Consider the following 17,773-nt stretch of genomic DNA (forward strand, 5'->3'; position numbering starts at 1 on the left):
CAGCCGTGTCATTCAGCTGGATATGAGACACTCGCGTGTCAAAAACATTGCTGACTCTGCCTCCGCGCCGGCCAACCCGTTTTCTGGCTGGTGATGGAAAAACCACTCGACTTCCTTTCCCAACACATGGAGCCGACGCTGAGCGCAGGGGTGGGGGCTTCTTCCCTCGGCCTCCTCTGCTCACTGAACGCGCTCTCCTAGCTCTCACGGCTGTCACCTTGTCACCACATGCAGCCTCAGAGAAATTACCTGCCACAGACCTGCAGGCGGCAACAGCGCGCATGACTCCCTCCGCTGCCAGGCGACGAGGACGCTTTACCTCAACAGCATTGTCAACAATAGCACCGGGACGTAACAGGTCACTCCGCCCCACTGCCACCAAGGCTCGAATTGCCTCAGTGGCAATCTCCTCTGCTGACATGACTCAGCTGGCTCGAGAAACCGCCGTCGAAAAAACACTTGAAATAGCAATTCACCAGCTGACAGGAATTTCCTCACAGCTGCGTGTCAAACGCGACACCACCGCTCTCTCACTCGCTCCGAGTGACGTCAACCCTCCCTCACCCTCCCCGCGCTTGGACCCGGCCCCTCCCACTCTCCCGCCACCCAATCAGGTCGCGTGAGGTCGTCCCTCGTGCGAAATACCCCAGGGGGACAGCGGCTTTGCCCAGTCCCCCTGGGGGCCCATCTTGTACGTAACTGATAATGTCTAGAAAGTCAATTTCTGACGTAGATGTATTGGACTTTGTTTGAATATTCCATCTGTTCACGTTGATCCTTCATAGGAACTCATTGAGGGTTTCTTGTGAACCCTGCCAGATGCACAGAATGTCTCCGACATAGCGCCCCCAGTTTAGTACGAGAGGTGTGTATTCTGAAAAGGTTTCATCCCATAGTCAATATATTTCTACCTCCCCCATAAGGATCCATGGCATGCACAGGGTGGCACAATTGTTGCTCCCATAGCACTCCCGTGTAGTTGTAGGTAGTATTTAGTATTGAAAGAAAACAAATTGTGGGTAAGGCAAAAGAGTTACATTTCAAGAATCATCTGGTTGGATTCCGAAAAGGGTGTTGGTTTGGCAGCCAGTATCTTACAGACAGCATCCATTCCATCTTCGTGTCGGATCGAGGTGTGACTAGGTGTTTGCCTTTCTATTTCACTTAAAAACTATACAATTTAATATGTTTATCAGAGTTTGCAGCTCACAGATCATGAGCAGTTTGTATAGGGTCATTCTAAAGTCCCCAAAGCTGTCCCCCCTCAAGCTCCCTCCCACCGACCCACGAGGGCGAAAAAACACACACCCACCCACACCCAAACACACACGCACATACACCCTGCCTCCCACCCATCCCGATATGTAGTGTCTCCTAAAGCCCTTGGAGTCAATGGTTTACTCAAATTTAGAGAGCAAATGAAGTGATATTAGACAGCTGAAAATAATCAATAGTGCTCAAAAAAATAATGGAGTGAAAATTATCAAACTTAGCATGGATGATTAAACAACAACACCCTTGCTAGCTCTTATATTTTTAAGCTTTAGCAAAAAGTACTATTTTCTTTAATAAGCAATAACATTGATGGATCGGTGGTTCATCTATTTTATTACAGACGTTGAGACTTCTTTAATCAGGTGTAGTCGTGGCCGAGTGGTTAAGGCGATGGACTAGAAATCCATTGGGGTCTCCCCGCGCAGGTTCAAATCCTGCCGACTACGAAAAGTTTTCTTAAAACACTTCGTAAATAAATTCTTGGATGTTGAATGATAGAAAGTAAAATTACTGAGTAATTAGATAAAGTTTCCTCGTCACGCGCCTAACAAGTAATTACATCTGCACATTGAACACATATGACCGATAAACGCAACATTGGCTTCTTTCCTAACCATGCGGACCTCGTTGAGGAAATGCTCACAAGAAGACGGCCATCTTAGAAGAGTAAATTCGTATGGGCCATTGAAGAAACCGGAATGGAATCAATATATTTTTAGCAAAGGCATTCTTAATGCAGCTAAACAATGATTGGGAGCACGTACCCAGTTATGAAGTGTGTGCACAGGTAGCATTTATTCATCTCTAGTAATAATTGACACGTTGAATAAATAGAATGAAAACTGCTCCAAAATGTTACTGTTCCTAGGAGCCTGTCGCTATAGCACTTCCTTCTCGTTAATGCGTCCAAGATGGCTAAGACGGGCGCAAGGTGGTCGTAGCCCTCTGAGTCAATAGCTTCTGGACAACCTCCAACGCGGTTTCTAGGCAACAGTCGAGTCGTCACTCTTTAGCCCCGCCCATTCCATATCTCCCTCCCTGCTCAGTATGGCAGACGATCTGGACGAGCTTCTGGACGAAGTAGAGTCTCGGTTCTGCAGCTCTGCTAACGATGCTGCCACCAGACGAGTGGCGAAGAACAGATCCCAGACCAACAGGTTGTCACTGTGTACCAGTCTTTTTTGGGATCCTATTAGTATATATTAGGGTAATCGCTAGCCCAGTGTAACGTCAATACCGCTTCTGTTATTGGTTATGGGTCCACGGTCTGCCCTCCTTGGGCGTGAGGAATATGGTTTTAGGGCTAATACTTTGCTTAGGCAAATTAGTTGTATTTGTCCTCACTTAACATGGCCGCCAATGGGAGCTTAGCTCATTTATTTTTAACATCACTTTTGCTAAGGTTGCTAAATGACTTCTTGGCGCCTAGGACGCAGGGATAAACTCATGTTTACATTTTGCTGTGTTAGAAAATATAACATCCTGCAACCTTTCCTTTCACACTATCTCTACCCGAACACGTTTGTCACAATATTCACTTACCCTTCACAGTTAACGAAAGAAAAGTAAATACTGTAATGTTTGTATTTACCCCACAGGACACACTGAGGCAGGTAGGTGTATATCACAGGTTTATTTAAATCACAATTTGTATATATCGAGCTAAGGACGCCGAGCGTCTAACTGAGCCGAGCTCCGGTCGCCAACTGCCGTTCCTAGCATTCGCGCCTTTCACTTTTTACCATCTGCGCATGCGCCGCCTCTCCGCTCTAGTCTAGTGCGTGCCGCGTCATCGCGTATACGCGCATAGACTAGAGCGCATACCACATATCTCCCCCCTTTAATGAAAACAAGGTTAAGGCGTCCCCCCCCAAAAGGTTGAGTGTCCTCCAACTGTGAAAGTGTCTTGGTGGGGCACCCAGGGGGGGCAGCAACCTGCTAGTGTCCTTCCATCTCAAAGTCTCTATAACGAGAGGGCACGATAACTGCCCTTCCGCTGCGGGTGTGTCTTACCGGCATGTTCTCTCCCACTTCTGTCTCTCCTCGGGACACCCCAGCTTCTCTCACATCTGCTCTCTGTTCTGCATTCGCCTGTACATCACCACCGTCGGAGATCCTGGCTCCCCGGACTTCCGCTTCACTGTCCTCCCTTGCACCTTCTACGTGGTTGTCTGTGCCGTGCTCCGAGAGGGCTCTGGCCTCCTGGTGATTCATGCAACTCTCTTCCTCCTCGACCTTGGGCCAGACTAATATTTTGTTGACTCTGGCCATGCGGTCTTGCGACCAGACCTTCCCGTCACTGAGGAGAGCCGCCCTACCACGCACCTCCTTGACTTGTAGCGGCTGGCTAAATTTACTTTCGCCTTTCTTTTGCAGAGTGGGGAGTTTGATCCTAACCCACTCCCCTTTTTCCAACGCCGTGTCCTTCGTGCTGCGTCGCTTGTCATAGTGGGCTGCATAGACCTTCTGGGCCTTCTCCAGATTGTGTTGCACCACCGCTGGGGACCACTTGCTGGTGATGGTCTTCTCCCTCCATGCTACATTGTCCCGGGTGAAGGGATAACGTCCCCTAAGCACTTGGAACGGACTATACCCCACCACCGAGGGCGTTATCCGGTAGGCCCACAGCATGTTCATCACTTCCACCTCCCAGTCTTTTCCTTGCGATATGGCTGCCTGAATGGAGCCCATGAGCACCCTGTTAAACCTTTCAACCTGGCCGTTGCAAGCTGGATGGTACACAGCCGTGTGTTTCACCTCGATCCCATTCCTCTTCATGTATCTCCTCCACTTGTCCGACACAAATTGCGGTCCATTGTCACTGAGAATGGATTTGGGTATTCCCTCTCTGAGGAACACCGAGGTTAGGAACTTAAGGATCGTCTCCGTGTCCATCGACTCTTGTATGTCCACATCCGGCCATTTGGAATACTTGTCAATTATCACACAGATGTACTTATTCACACCTCTGCTGTCCAGCACAGGCCCCAGAATGTCAATGGCCACCTCTTCCCAGGGGCCTTGCGGGGTGTCGAACTTCCCCAGAGCTGGTCTGAGTGGGCGAAGCACCTTATCTGCTCCTTGGCACTGTTCGCATTCCCTCACTTGCCTCTCAATGTGGGTATCCATTCCTGGCCACCAATACATCTGCTTGACCAGCGCCTTGGTTTTTACAATGCCCAAATGCCCCTCATGGAGCATTTTCAGCAGCCTGGGTATCAATGTCACTGGGGGCACCACTTTCTCTCCTCTGTACAAGAATATCCCCGAGTCACTCAGGGACAATTCTTCTCTTATTTCATAGAATCGTCGCACACCCTCCTTGAGCTTCTTCTTGTCCGGCCACCCCACGGTAAGGTGTTTCCTTACTTCCATCTTTTCCTCATCGAGCTCGTAAGCCGCCTGCCATTCCTGTGCACTGATTGACATTTCGTGATCCTCCATGCTGGCAACCATCTCCTCTGTGTCCGGGGTCTCACCCGGCGCCTCCTCCATTGCGGCTGCCCGGCTGAGGTAATCAGCTACCTTGTTCTGCGTTCCTGGAAGATATTCTACATCATATGTATAGTCTAGCAACTTCAAGGTCATTTTCGCTATTCTCGGGGTGGCGGTGTCATGGCCCGATGATGTCAACACTTTGATGAGTGGCTTGTGATCCGTTTGAAGTCTGAATCTCGTGCCCCATATGAACTGACGAAACTTGCTCAACGCCCACGTGACCGCCAGCATCTCCTTTTCAATTACGCTGTACCTTTGTTCCGTCGGGGACAGCGCCCGGGATGCAAAACTGATCGTTTCCTTGGCACCATCTTCCCTTTCTTGCGCCAAGACGGCCCCCAAGCCCTTGTCGCTTGCGTCTGTTGTCACCACAGTTTTGCCAGTGGGGACATACCCTTGCAATGGGATGGCATGGCTGATACAGTCTTTAATGGACTCGAATTCAGATTGGGCTTCTGCGTCCCATTCGAATTTTGCATTGTTTCTGATTAGTTGTCTCATCCTGTACGTTCTAGTGGCAAAATGTCTGACAAACCGGCTGTAATACTCGGCCATCCCGAGGAATGACCGCACTTCCTCTTTGGTAGTTGGGGCCTTGGCTTCCTTGATTGCTTTCACATTTTGCTCCTTCGGTGATATGCCATGCGTCCCTATCTCGTGCCCCAGGTAGGTCACAGAGCGGGACCCTATTCTACACTTGCTCCATTCCGCCGTCAGTCCTTTACCTTGCAGCACTCCCAGCACTCGATGTAGTTTCTTATCGTGCTCACTTTTGTCGGAGCCCATCACTAGGATGTCATCTTGGAAGTATTGTACTCCCGAGATGTCCTTAAACAACCTGTGCATAAGCTTTTGGAACACCGCCGCAGCGGATGCTAGGCCGAACGGCATTCTCCTGAATTGGTAGCATCCAAAGGGCGTTATGAAGGCTGTGTACTTCCTACTCGACGGATGCAGTTCTATCTGGTAATACGCAGACGTCAGGTCTATGGTGGAGAAGTGGGTGATGCCTTTTGTCCTAGCCAGCATCTCATCTATTCTAGGGAGCGGGAACCTCTCCACTATGAGGTTTTTGTTGAGCTCCCTTAGGTCCACGCAGATTCTGACCTTGCCATTTGGCTTCTTGACCACTACCAAGGGCGATAGCCATTCCGCACTGTCCACTGGTTCGATGATGTCTTGCTCTTCTAGCTTCAGTAGTTCTTGGCGCACCGCCTCACTCGTGGACATCGGTATGTTCCGGACCTTATGCACCACTGGTACTGCTCCCTCCTTGAGGACCATCTTGTGCACGAATTTGTCCAGTTTGCCAACCGTGCCCTCAAAGACCTTGGGGTATGCTGCCTTCCAGTCTTCCTCCTTCGAGAGGGGCCATTCGTCTGTTAGCAAAATCTGTTCTTTCCCCCCAGGATTGAGTATGATACCGAGATCACCTGCATCTCTCCATCCCAGTACCGACGGGCCTTTTTCTGCTACATACAGGGTGCACGTGGCTGACCGTCCTCTGAATTCGAACTCCAGGTCCCTGCACCCAACCAGGGGGATGGCATTCTCGGTATACGAGATGGGTCTGATGTCCGGCGGCATTAGGTCAGGTCCTATGACTGGCGCGAAGTCCTCTTCCCATATCGACCTTTGTACAATGGTCCAGGGGGACCCTGAATCCACGGCCACATGTACTTTGACGCCCCCGATGAGCATGTCGGTGCGGGGCTTATCTCTTCGCTTCCCGGACACGTCCAGCACTTGATCCTCTATGCACAGGACCAGATCATCCTCATCCAAATCGTCTTCCTCACTTACGTTGGCCGTGGCTGCATCGATGCACTTAACAGTGGACTTCGTCCCTTTCTTCCGGCAGACCTTTTCGAAGTGACCAGTCAACCCACAGAACGAGCACCTGGCGCGGAACGCGGGACAACGCCTGTCCTGGGCCGCGTGTGCTGCACTGCCGCATCTGTAGCATGCGAATTTTGTTCCCGGGCCGGAGCGAGCCATCTGTTTCCCAGACCCTCTTATATCCTTCCTCGGGTCTCCGTAATTGCTTTTGGGTTAGCTGGATTGTGGTGCCTCATCAATCTTGTTGATCATCTGTCTCGGCCCACTTTCCCTTTTCGCCGCGTCTGCGCCTCTCTTCGACATTTCCGCCTTTTTGACCATCGCCACAACTTCTTTCAGGGTTGTCTCGTTCATTGCCCATAGCTTGTCTTGAACCGCTCTGCTGGTGGTGTGCATTACAATTTGGTCCTTGATGTATTCATCCTGCAGGTTCCCATACCTACACGTGATCGCTAGCCGACGAAGGGCTGCCACATAATCATCAATGGACTCTCCCGCCTCCTGTTTCCGCTGTTGGAAGTTATAGCGGTCTATCGAGACGCAAACCGCTGGGCGGTAATGACTGTCCAGGTCGTCCAGGGCATTCACAAAAACATCCGTCTCCGTTGCACCCCTCTCCTTGGGCACCAGGTTCTTAAACACCCTCACCCCTTCCGGGCCTAAGTTGTGGAGCAACAGTCTCTTTTTCCTCTCCGGCGTGTATTCACCTTCACTCTCATCTCCCAGAGCCTCAATGTAATTCAGGAAATAATCTTTCCAGTCTTCCCATTTTAGTTGGGGTTCACCTGGTCTAGGTAGGAACGGGACTGGTGCCATCAGGGCTGACGCTTGATTCGCCATTTTTCCTTCGCCTCTAGGTTCGCCTTCCTGGGCCCTCCGTTGGGTGGGTTCACCAGACGCTCCTGCGCTCTCTGTCGTGTCACCTTGGCCCCTTGGGCTCCCTGGGGTATTGTCCCTCGCACTGTGCGCAGTCTGTGCGCTCTCCCCCCCTTCCTCTGGCTTGGGGGAGTCTCCCTTGGTTGCCAGGTTGCTGCCTGGGGGCTCCTGGAGTCTTGGGCCACACTAACCTGGCTTGTAAGGTTGGTGTTTGGTTTCGTGCCGTGCTGCTGCGCTGCTGCCACGCCCTTTGCTCTTCCTTGCCGGTGATTTGCCTTGCTGACTCTTGAGGGTGGCTGTGGGGGTGTTTGCTGTCGTCCACTGCACCGGGTGGTGTCCGGGTCCCAGCCTCGTCGCCACTGTAATGTTTGTATTTACCCCACAGGACACACTGAGGCAGGTAGGTGTATATCACAGGTTTATTTAAATCACAATTTGTATATATCGAGCTAAGGGCGCCGAGCGTCTAACTGAGCCGAGCTCCGGTCGCCAACTGCCGTTCCTAGCATTCGCGCCTTTCACTTTTTACCATCTGCGCATGCGCCGCCTCTCCGCTCTAGTCTAGTGCGTGCCGCGTCATCGCGTATACGCGCATAGACTAGAGCGCATACCACAAATACCAATCTCCATGTTATAAGAATTAGTAGCAATTTGTCAGAAGTCATAACCTGACATTTGCCCGCTGTAGCACAGCAGTTGTGACAATAAAAATGTAAATACATCTTTATTGTTCATGTAAATACATCTTTATTGTTCATTCACTTTCTTAATGCTAGAATGGTTATTTTGGGGATGCTGCATTACCCCACACTCCTACTTCCAGCGCCTGTGCTTTCAAGTGTCTTATGAAGACTTGTAGTAAGTGGAAAAAAACTGAGATCTCCAGAACCTATTTGTTTTGTTAAAGTGACTGCCTCCACTGAGTTTCTGTCACTCCTGAAGTTATTCTCTTTATTACATGAGTGGAACCCAGAGGTAATAGCATATAAACAATTTTGATTTTATCTTTGTACTTATTTTTAATGATGTGCTGTGTCAGATTGATTAAACATGTGATAGCTGTATTTAATATGGTGTACTATTTTGCTTCTGATAGAATTGAACAACAAACACTCTCCTTTGGTGTTAAACAACATAGAAAAGTAGAAAGTCAATCAAGGTGCTGAATTTCTCAATATGTAACTGTTATTAGTAGGTTCCAAGGATAACAAGAGGTAGCCATGAATTATTACCATGTAGAGGTTTATTAGTTGCTTCAGTAGATATGTTAGAAGTCATTTGTAGAAGTCCCACCAGGAGCTAGATGCTTGTTGCTCAGCCTACACTCTTCAACTGTCATTCCTCACATACCAACAAGCACGTTCACATTCTAATCACACTGTCATCAGGCATTCCAACATTTCACGCAGACATCACATTCATTCTGGCTGAGCAACTAAGAAGAGGATGCACTAGGGAGAATTAAGTCACTACAGTAACCTCGAAATCTTGGGTCAAATCTCGCCTTCCCTGCCTGACCAAATGGTGTGATTATAGATCACTTTATTTCACTGTCTCATTTTCTTTAATTATCACTTTTGAGAGTAACTTCAAGTTACTTAGTTCATGATGTGTCCTATACAAAATCATCTCCTGTATATTTAACAGGTTCCATCTCTAACAACAATATTAGCCGTATGTAGGGTGCGTGTGGCAACTGTCTTGTCAAATGCCTGGCATTGTTGTCCAGGAGGCGGTTGTGAGGAGAGTGCCATGAGTGTTTCAAAGTTCATGTTTAGAAATATTCCTACAGCACATTGAGGTAAGGTAATGTATACAACTGAAAACTTCCTGGTGTTAAATCGAAACACTTCAACTCTTAAACACGCTTTAAAAAAACAAAATATAAGTCATTTTAGTTTCCCCCCAGTTTTATATAGCATTATCCTGATCCACCAGGGCAGCAGCGAGCTCTATATAAACAGCAACAGGCAATACAAAGTCTTAGGATATGTATAAAAAAGTACAGTACAAGGTCTCGGTGATTAATACATCTACCTGTAAGGTATGGTAGAGTTCAGTGCTAATAGAGGATACTGATAATGGAGACATGATTATGATGGCTCTGAGTCCCCTTGCATAAAATCTAATATAGCCACTCTCTGATCTCATAAATGTAAGTCCTGGAACAAACCACTAGGATTTATGTGTAACTTCCAGCAATACTTCATTTTTTGGCTGATAGGCATTAGATATTACCTGGAAATGTCATTGGAAAAGGCAGTTGTTTCTTTAAAGCGACAAGAGGGGTTTGTTCTTACTGCTGCAGGGAGAAAGTGCCAGACTTTGTGGGCACCCCTTGAAAAGGATTGTTTCAATGGTCTTGAGTTTTTTCCTCGACGGATTGTATTTAAAGACGTAGAGAATCGCCATTTCAAAGCACACATGTTTTAATCCCCTTGAGATCAGTGCCAGATAGTATGCTGTCACCGCATGCAGGGCATTTTGTAATATACAGACCAACTGAAATACACTCTGGCCTCTATGACAAGCAGCTTAGAGCAATCAGAATTGGTGTGATGTGATCAAATCTTTTTTGAGCCAAATACCAGCTGAGTCACAGCTTTGAAGATCGCCTGTCTTCTAAGGGCCATAGGGATTCTGTATATGCTGGATAGTCAAGGATTCTCTAACGGTGTCATGAGAGACCTTGTGAGTTAACTGTTGTTTTGAACTCTGCAGTTGGCATAAGGTACATAATGCACTTGAGTTGGTGTTGGGCACCCCTTGCTAAAGCGTGGAGTAAGCGTGAAGGTGAGTGTGAAGGCTCAGTTTCTTATCCAGAGTGAAGCCCAGTGCTTTTGTGGTTTGAACAATGGCTAATCTGCAGTCTAGTATGTGCATTACATTAAGCCAGGCTTGTCCAGCCTGCTACTGTCTTGAATGAATGAATGAATGAATACGCTTTTGTAGAGCGCATGGCTACCCTTAGGCATCCTAGCGCTATAAGACCAGAGTGCTAAGCATAGACACTCAATGGAATAACAGTGTCTTCAGTTGCTTCCTGAAAGCGAGATGGTTACTTTCGAGCCTGATGTTGTCTGGTAAATTGTTCCAGCACTTGGCTGCCAAAAAGGAAAGCTGGCGACCTCCCATACAAGCTCGCTGCACCCTAGGTACTACAAGCAGATTACGCTGATTTGATCTTAAAGATCTGCAAGATTGATGACGACGAAGCAAAGGGTGAAGGATAGAAGGACCGCCATTCCAGATGGACTTATGTGCCATGCACGTGATTTTAAACGTAATTCTATCATGAATCGGCAGCCAATGGAGAAGCCGCAATGCGGCCTTCGCAGAACTAAGAGTATCATAATAGGAAATCCGTTTTTGAGGGTTCAGTTGGTGACGATGTAGTTACATTATGACTTTTGTTATATGTTTAAACAATTTTGCTGCATAATTTGCATAGCAAATATTTTGATGGATTGACTCATGCTGTTGCTCTTAAGAACAAACCAGATCCTTAGCTCAGCTGTCTCTTAATTTGATGGCTTGTCTACCTCTAATCTGATATTGCAGATAGGGTTTTTGCAATTAATGATGGTCTTCTTTCTTGTTTTTTTAACTGCAGATCAGTTTGTTCAAGCTTTTGATTGATGTGATTGCCTGCCCCCGAAATTTGAGTTCCCACATGAGGAATAGTTCCCCAGGCTGATGGAGAACGCAGCCACACTCCTTGTCCACCTCTGGGTCCCCCTGCACTTACACTGTGGGGTTACTTTGACAGATGATGTTCTTCTACCTTCAGCTTGCACCTGGCCTGCTGTTGTAAGAAGTTATTCAAAGGAACTACATCTCACTAGAGTGTTGGTTTAGAAGCAGGTGATGAAGGTCGACTAATTAGGAGGATCCATGATTGTATGTAACTGGTAGAGAAAGGGCACGTCTTTAGCTCTTTAATTTTGGGATTCTGCTGTATTTTACGCTTTGATTTCTTTCTGCACTATGTACATGACACCTCAAAGCCTGCTTTTTCATGCACACTATAAATGGTGATCCTGATTGTGACTTGTGCAGCTTCTTCTATTTTGTTATCTGCAATGTCAATGAACTCTTCATTAAATTTGAATGAAGCAGGTCCACAAACCTACTAAGCGGTACATCACCGATAGCCATCTGCACATGATGAATAACAAATGCATGATGGATAACAAATGCCCCTTTCTGGCTAGATATGTGTTTAAACATATTCTATGCTAATGTCTTTCCTGCAGGCTTTGCAAGGAGTTCACATGGACACATAGTGACCCTCGGGGATGATAACTTGCTATTGTAGGGGTTATATATAGTAGGCCCTTTTCTATAATTAACACTCACCCCTGTCTTCTCCCCTCCCTATTCCGATGTTTGATATTGCAACTCCCAGCTGGCAAACTGATCATTGGTGGGGTTTTCAATGGAATAGCAGAATGGGCGGTTGATAAACCAGGGGTCAGAAAAAGCACACCAAAGGGGGCTTACATCTCTGGTAAAATGTCTGGCTCCACTGGGCCTGTGCAATACCTGGCTCCATATCTATCTACACCCTGGTGGATATACATTTTACTCTGGCTCTTGTGGCACATATTCAAAGGTGAGATTGCTTTCTAGTTCCTGAGGCAGAAATGAGCAAGGTCATGCAGGTGTAATGTAAGGTGGATTTGTAGAGAATTAATTGATTACGAAGACTCAGACGAGAGGCGAGGCTCACTATCTTTGCTCCTCGAATTTCTGCGCAGCTCACAGCTAACTAGGATAGCTTTTAAAACTTTTATTTTCACCAGCGGAGGTTACTTCCGTTTTTTTAACATCACCTATCCTGAAATACCTGCATTGTTGTTTGTTATTGCTCACCCCTCGAGTGTACTTGGCGCCCTGCAGTCACCTCGGTCCACCGCCAGTCATCTGCTGACTGTTTGTTGTGGAGGGAGACTCCGGGGGACAGCCCGATTGCAAGTCACTCACTTCCTGTCTGTGCCAGGTTGTACCGCCATCTTGGGTCAGCGGTCTAGTAGCTCCGCTTTACCTCACACAGGCACTATAATTGGCGGGAATGGCGCGAGAGTGCAGCGGACGCGCGCAGCGGGCGCACGACGGGCGCACCGAAGACGCGCCAAAGAGGGACCCTGGCTCTACAAGGAGACATAGACTGGAGTACTCTAGTACACGGCTTTACGATATGAACACCGCAGTGTCTTCCTGTGATAGGACTGCCCCTCAACATCTGCTAGGTAAATCTATATGTAGGTGTGGTTATGCCTTACCCAAACTTAGTATTCCTGTGCTATCTAGGCCGGCCCATAATCAACAGGAAATTCTGATTGCACAGTTAAATGTAAGATCCCTGGCCAAACACTTTGCTGAAATCCATGATCTTATCATCGATCACTCCCTGGATATTATTTTCCTCACGGAAACGTGGATGCAGGAAGATATGATTTCTATATCCAACTTGGCCACCCCTGCAGGTTACTCTATCCATCTTCTAAATAGACCGGCTAGAGGAGGTGGGATTGCGGTCTTGACTAGATCGCACTACACCTGTGTGTTTACTAGACTCAGTATTGATGGCAGCGAAAGTGCCCGCTACACTATTAAGTTCAACCCCCACTTTTCGCTGTCAGGCATTCTGATATATAGACCTCCGGGGGCGGACAGCCGATTTATAAAAGCTCTCTTGGAGACAGTCTGCTCCCTGGTAGCAGGGGTCGCCAGTTTTACCATCTTTGGGGACCTTAACATTCATTTTGACCTGTGCAATGATAATAAAATTAACAGCTTGCTCGCTGACCTAGCGGCCTTCCAGCTATGCCAATTAGTACGAGGTCCAACTCATAAAGGGGGTCACCTTTTGGACCCCATTTTTACTAATCTGGAGGAAGCAGTTGCAAAAGCACCTATTCCCATGACATGGACTGATCATATGTTGGTTATTATGTCCCTACCCAGCACTAACATTCCCACCCCAGGGCCAATACATAAAATTTATAAACGTCCCTGGAGGAAACTGCGATTAGAGGACCTTCATGCCGTGCTTAAAGCACATCCCTTTATGGATAATGAAGACACTAACCAGGCATATGAAATTTTTTGTAATTGGATTAATCAGGCTTTGGACACCCTTATCCCGGCAAACTGGACTAAAGCCCGTGCGCAGGAGTCCAAGCCATGGTTCAACGAGGAGCTTTTAGCTCTAAAAAAAGAATGCAAAATCGCCGAACGTAAGTGGCGAAGGGCATATGTACCAGAGCTGAAAAATCTATATGTTGGCATCCAAAAAAAGTACCACAGACAGATCTGTAGAACCCGGGCTGCATACTACACCAGCGAGATAAATGGTAGCCAAAATCCTTCTATGATTATTTTTAAAATTCTTAAGGAGTTAACTGCAAAAAAAGCGACGACTAACGCTACCAGTTCTCACACATTCTGTGATAACTTGGCGTCCTTTGTTGTTGATAAAATCACTAAAATTTATAGTTCGTTTTCTGCCACACCCACTCTTACCCTGCCTATAAACTGCTCAGCACATGAACTCAGGACCATACCGGAGATGGATTGTGAGGAATTTCTTAGACTTTGCTCAAAAATTAAGTCTGGTTCCCCAGCAGACCCATTAAAACCGGAATATTTTAGAGAGGCTGCCCCATTGGTCCTTAACCCATTAAGAACTCTGATCAATTCTTCGTTTACTACATCTACAATACCTGCCAGATGGAAGCAGGCCTGGGTGTCCCCCATAATTAAAAAACCAACCTTGGACCCCATTAGGCCTGAGAATTATAGACCTATCTCGTTGCTTCCATGGCCTGCGAAGATTGCGGAGTCCTATGTCAATGATGTTTTGACGCAACATCTCCAGTCTCATAACATTCTGGATGCTTCCCAGCACGGTTTCCATGCTGGACACAGCACGGAAACCGCCCTTCTCAGTGTGACAGAACACCTCCGGACAATTTCGGACTCCGGGCAGACGGCAGCACTGATTTTGTTGGATCTCAGTGCTGCCTTCGATACGGTGTCACACGAGGTCCTGCTACATAGACTGGAAATGTCAGGAATTGTGGGACAAGCCCTGGCATGGTTCAAAGCTTTTTTGACCGGGAGATCCTTTCGGGTCTCCACCCCACCTTTCCTGTCTAAAGAATGTAGCATTGAACAAGGCGTACCCCAGGGCTCCGCACTCAGCCCGACACTCTTCAATCTGTATGTCCAACCACTGGCTGAGGTCGCCAAATGGTGGGACCTATCTATAGTGTCATACGCGGACGACACTCAGCTGGTGGTGTTGCTGAGTGATGAAGCCAGGGTAAAAGCGCACAAGTTCAAACAGGGCCTTACTGCAATAACATCTTGGCTGACGGCGAACTATCTTCAGCTTAATGCTGATAAAACGGAGGTGTTGGTAGTCGGAAAAAATGCTGCAGCTTGGAGTGAGGACTGGTGGCCAGATACTCTCGGCAACCTTCCAGAACCTAACAAGCATTTGCAATGCAATAGGTCTCGCATTCCGAGAGTTTGAGCTATTGGTATTGTAAATTACAAATATTTTATTTATGTGTTGGTTTGGAAAATAGTGAAATGAATAGCTTTGTCATTTACAATGCCAATAGTTTTAACTTTCGCAAACGTGACACCTATAGCATAAAAGTTATTGTAAATTATAATGGCAATAGCTTAAACTTTTGTAAATAAGTTTCTGGAAGATTATGTTCATTGTATTTTATTGTGATGAAAATCCAAGAACAGCAGTGAAATATTAACATCTTTTTGTGACATTTGTAATAAAGCTTGAAACATTGAGTGAACATATTAGAACCAGTTGTTGTTGTTGGTTGCACAGAGTGATGCTGTGACGTTCAGTGGTGCTGAGGAATGCGTTAACAGGAGCTTGTAGTCAATCATGGTATGTGTAGCCCATACCACCTTCTCAGTGTTCCGTGATCTCAGTGGAACAATTCCGGGGAAGGCGAGAGGTACAGGGGAGCAGAGAAGATGATCAACTACAACTTGTTTTATATCAATGTAATGTTAATAATTAAAATTACCTGGTGAACACCACAACGCAGTAAATTATATTTTACTGTCTCAATTTACGCAAATAAAAAAATCATTTGCTTCATATTTAAGATGTGAATGTGTTTTTTTAATTGAATGAAGATTCTTTAACACGAGTAAAGCCTTATTTTCTGAACAAAATACAAATGTATAAATGTATGAACCATGTTATAATATACAATAGTTATAAATGTACAGGACACAAGAAGTTAACAAGCAGCAGCTGCCCGGGGATGTTACCTAAGCATTGGAAATGCACGCACGCTCTGAGGCTGGAGTGGGGGCTGAAGCGAGGAGAGCACCCAGAGGTGCCATTAGGAATGTGTAAGCACTAAAAAAAAAACGCAGTGGCATAAAGCAGGGTAGGAAGCGGGAGGCGCTGCAGCTAACCCAGATAGAAGGGACACCTGGGTGGTGTGTGGGTCAGACAGTCAAGTTAGCCCAGTGCGTTGGTAGTAGAGCACAGGGTTCCTCGCCGATTAGGATAAGTGAGGGAGATAACTGGCAATGCGCAGAGGGGGCGGGGGACAGGATTCCTTTGAAGTCTGAAGCTCTCGCTGTGGCAGGTCTGATGCGTGCAACAAATGGTGGTTTGTGAGGTGGTGGGGGGTGGGAGCAGAAGGGATTCCTTGGGAGCAAATGGGAGGGATCCTACGCGCGTCTCACACGACTGGATAACATGAACTGCACGTGAAGTCTGGTTCTGCGAGGCTGATGGGTTTGAGGAATGGGAGTGAGGCTGATGGGTTTTGTGCACTCGCATCTCACACGAGTGCACCACATGGAAGTGCTGCTAATGAGTGAGCGGAAAAAACACTCTCAGGCAGGAAGCACAGGGTGCAGAGCAGCGCAGTGCGGAGAAAACGAGATTCCCCCACTGATTAGTTGAAGAACCGTGCATTAATAAAAGTTTTAAAAATCACACAATAATTTTTTTTTTAAATATACAAATCAATCGACCAGCAGCCCTTACTATCCACTCTGAGTCATAGGTTCTCTTATATGGAAGAGAGCGGAGTGAAGAGACAATTGCCTGAGCATGCCGATCAGCTGTGGGGTGCTGGCGGTGTTCGGAGTCAGTCTCAGCTGCTGTGGAGCAGAACAGGTAGCAGGGTCCTTAGGTGCGTTGTGAGGACTCCTTAAGCTGTGGTGATGGATCCGCCCCCCCATGCTCCCTCCAAAGAAACTGAAAGCGCTGTTGTCGAGACCTAAAAAGGAATTTGTAAGAAAGTAACACACACACTGCTGCACTGCAGAAAGGTGAACGTGACACATGTGTTGATCGAAGTCAAGGGGCGGAGAGGCGAGCATACACAGCCCTCTGGGGAACTTGTACTGTTGTTAGCTTTACAAGCAGGGCATAGATCGTGCCATGCGGAGATTAGCGGAATGCCAAAAGGGTATGTAATGAGAATCCCATAACTATGCAGTTAACATATCAGGCGATGCACCTCATGAAGAATAATCCGACCGGAAGTTGCTAGCGGAGAGGATGCAATTTTATTGGATCGCGCCAAATAAGGAGAATGAAAATCACCGGAACTATAACTGCCGGCCGAACCTGGGGACTGCAGAGCACGGTATTCTTAGTTCACGCTTTTGGAAAAATAATGCATCTATTTGAATTTTGGAGCCGGGAGATGCGCAAGTTGAAAGAAGTGGTTTCCCATGAGGTTACACATTTGCTGAGCACGTGCAGCAAAACATTTTGAAATATTTTCGTTTAAAGTTTGTATTTCCTGGCGAGACAGATCAGTGTTGCCCCTCATTTAAGTGGCCTGTTGCTAACTGTGGAAAGGTTTTCAAAACCAGCATGCGCACTGACCCTCAGTGCGAGGTCAGTGTGCATCCCAGATGGGAGGTTTAAAAAAACAAAAAAGGCGTATTATTGGTGCATGTAATCAGTGCCCGAGTAAGAAGGGAGCTTCAGATTTCCCATTTGTAAAGGGAATAGGGTTTGCACTGCAAGGGGATGAAGCACAAGTCGATGTCATGAAGTTCTTCACGCTGGCCTCGTAGTTTGACAAAGCAATACAACATTCTGGCCAGGTTATGCATTGTAAATCACAGCACAGCACCCTGGCCTGAAAACCTCCCGACTGAGTCCAGGGGGGGTGGGGTGGGGGGGCACCTCCGTGTACCTTGCAGCGGCGGGGGCCGCTAGTGTCACTAATGGCCGGATGGCTGAAATCACAAAGGCTGCGCA

General features: G+C 47.2%; 1 protein-coding gene and 1 non-coding gene across 2 annotated transcripts in view; both read left to right on the forward strand.

Annotated features, from left to right (window-relative positions):
* The first annotated feature begins 1,639 nt into the window (after positions 1–1,639).
* On the forward strand, positions 1,640–1,721 carry TRNAS-AGA (transfer RNA serine (anticodon AGA)). The gene has a single exon. It is a non-coding gene; the product is annotated as a tRNA-Ser (tRNA).
* Positions 1,722–2,298: 577 nt separating this feature from the next.
* Positions 2,299–17,773, forward strand: part of CFAP418 (cilia and flagella associated protein 418) — a 204,683-nt gene continuing 189,208 nt past the window's right edge. Inside the window, exon 1 of the mRNA XM_078687004.1 lies at positions 2,299–2,432. Coding sequence (XP_078543130.1) covers positions 2,323–2,432 — 110 coding nt within the window. The 5' untranslated portion in view covers positions 2,299–2,322. The remainder of the gene's footprint in view (positions 2,433–17,773) is intronic.

Source organism: Lissotriton helveticus, chromosome 4_1 (assembly GCF_964261635.1).
Source record: "Lissotriton helveticus chromosome 4_1, aLisHel1.1, whole genome shotgun sequence".
In the NCBI taxonomy this organism is placed as follows: domain Eukaryota; kingdom Metazoa; phylum Chordata; class Amphibia; order Caudata; family Salamandridae; genus Lissotriton; species Lissotriton helveticus.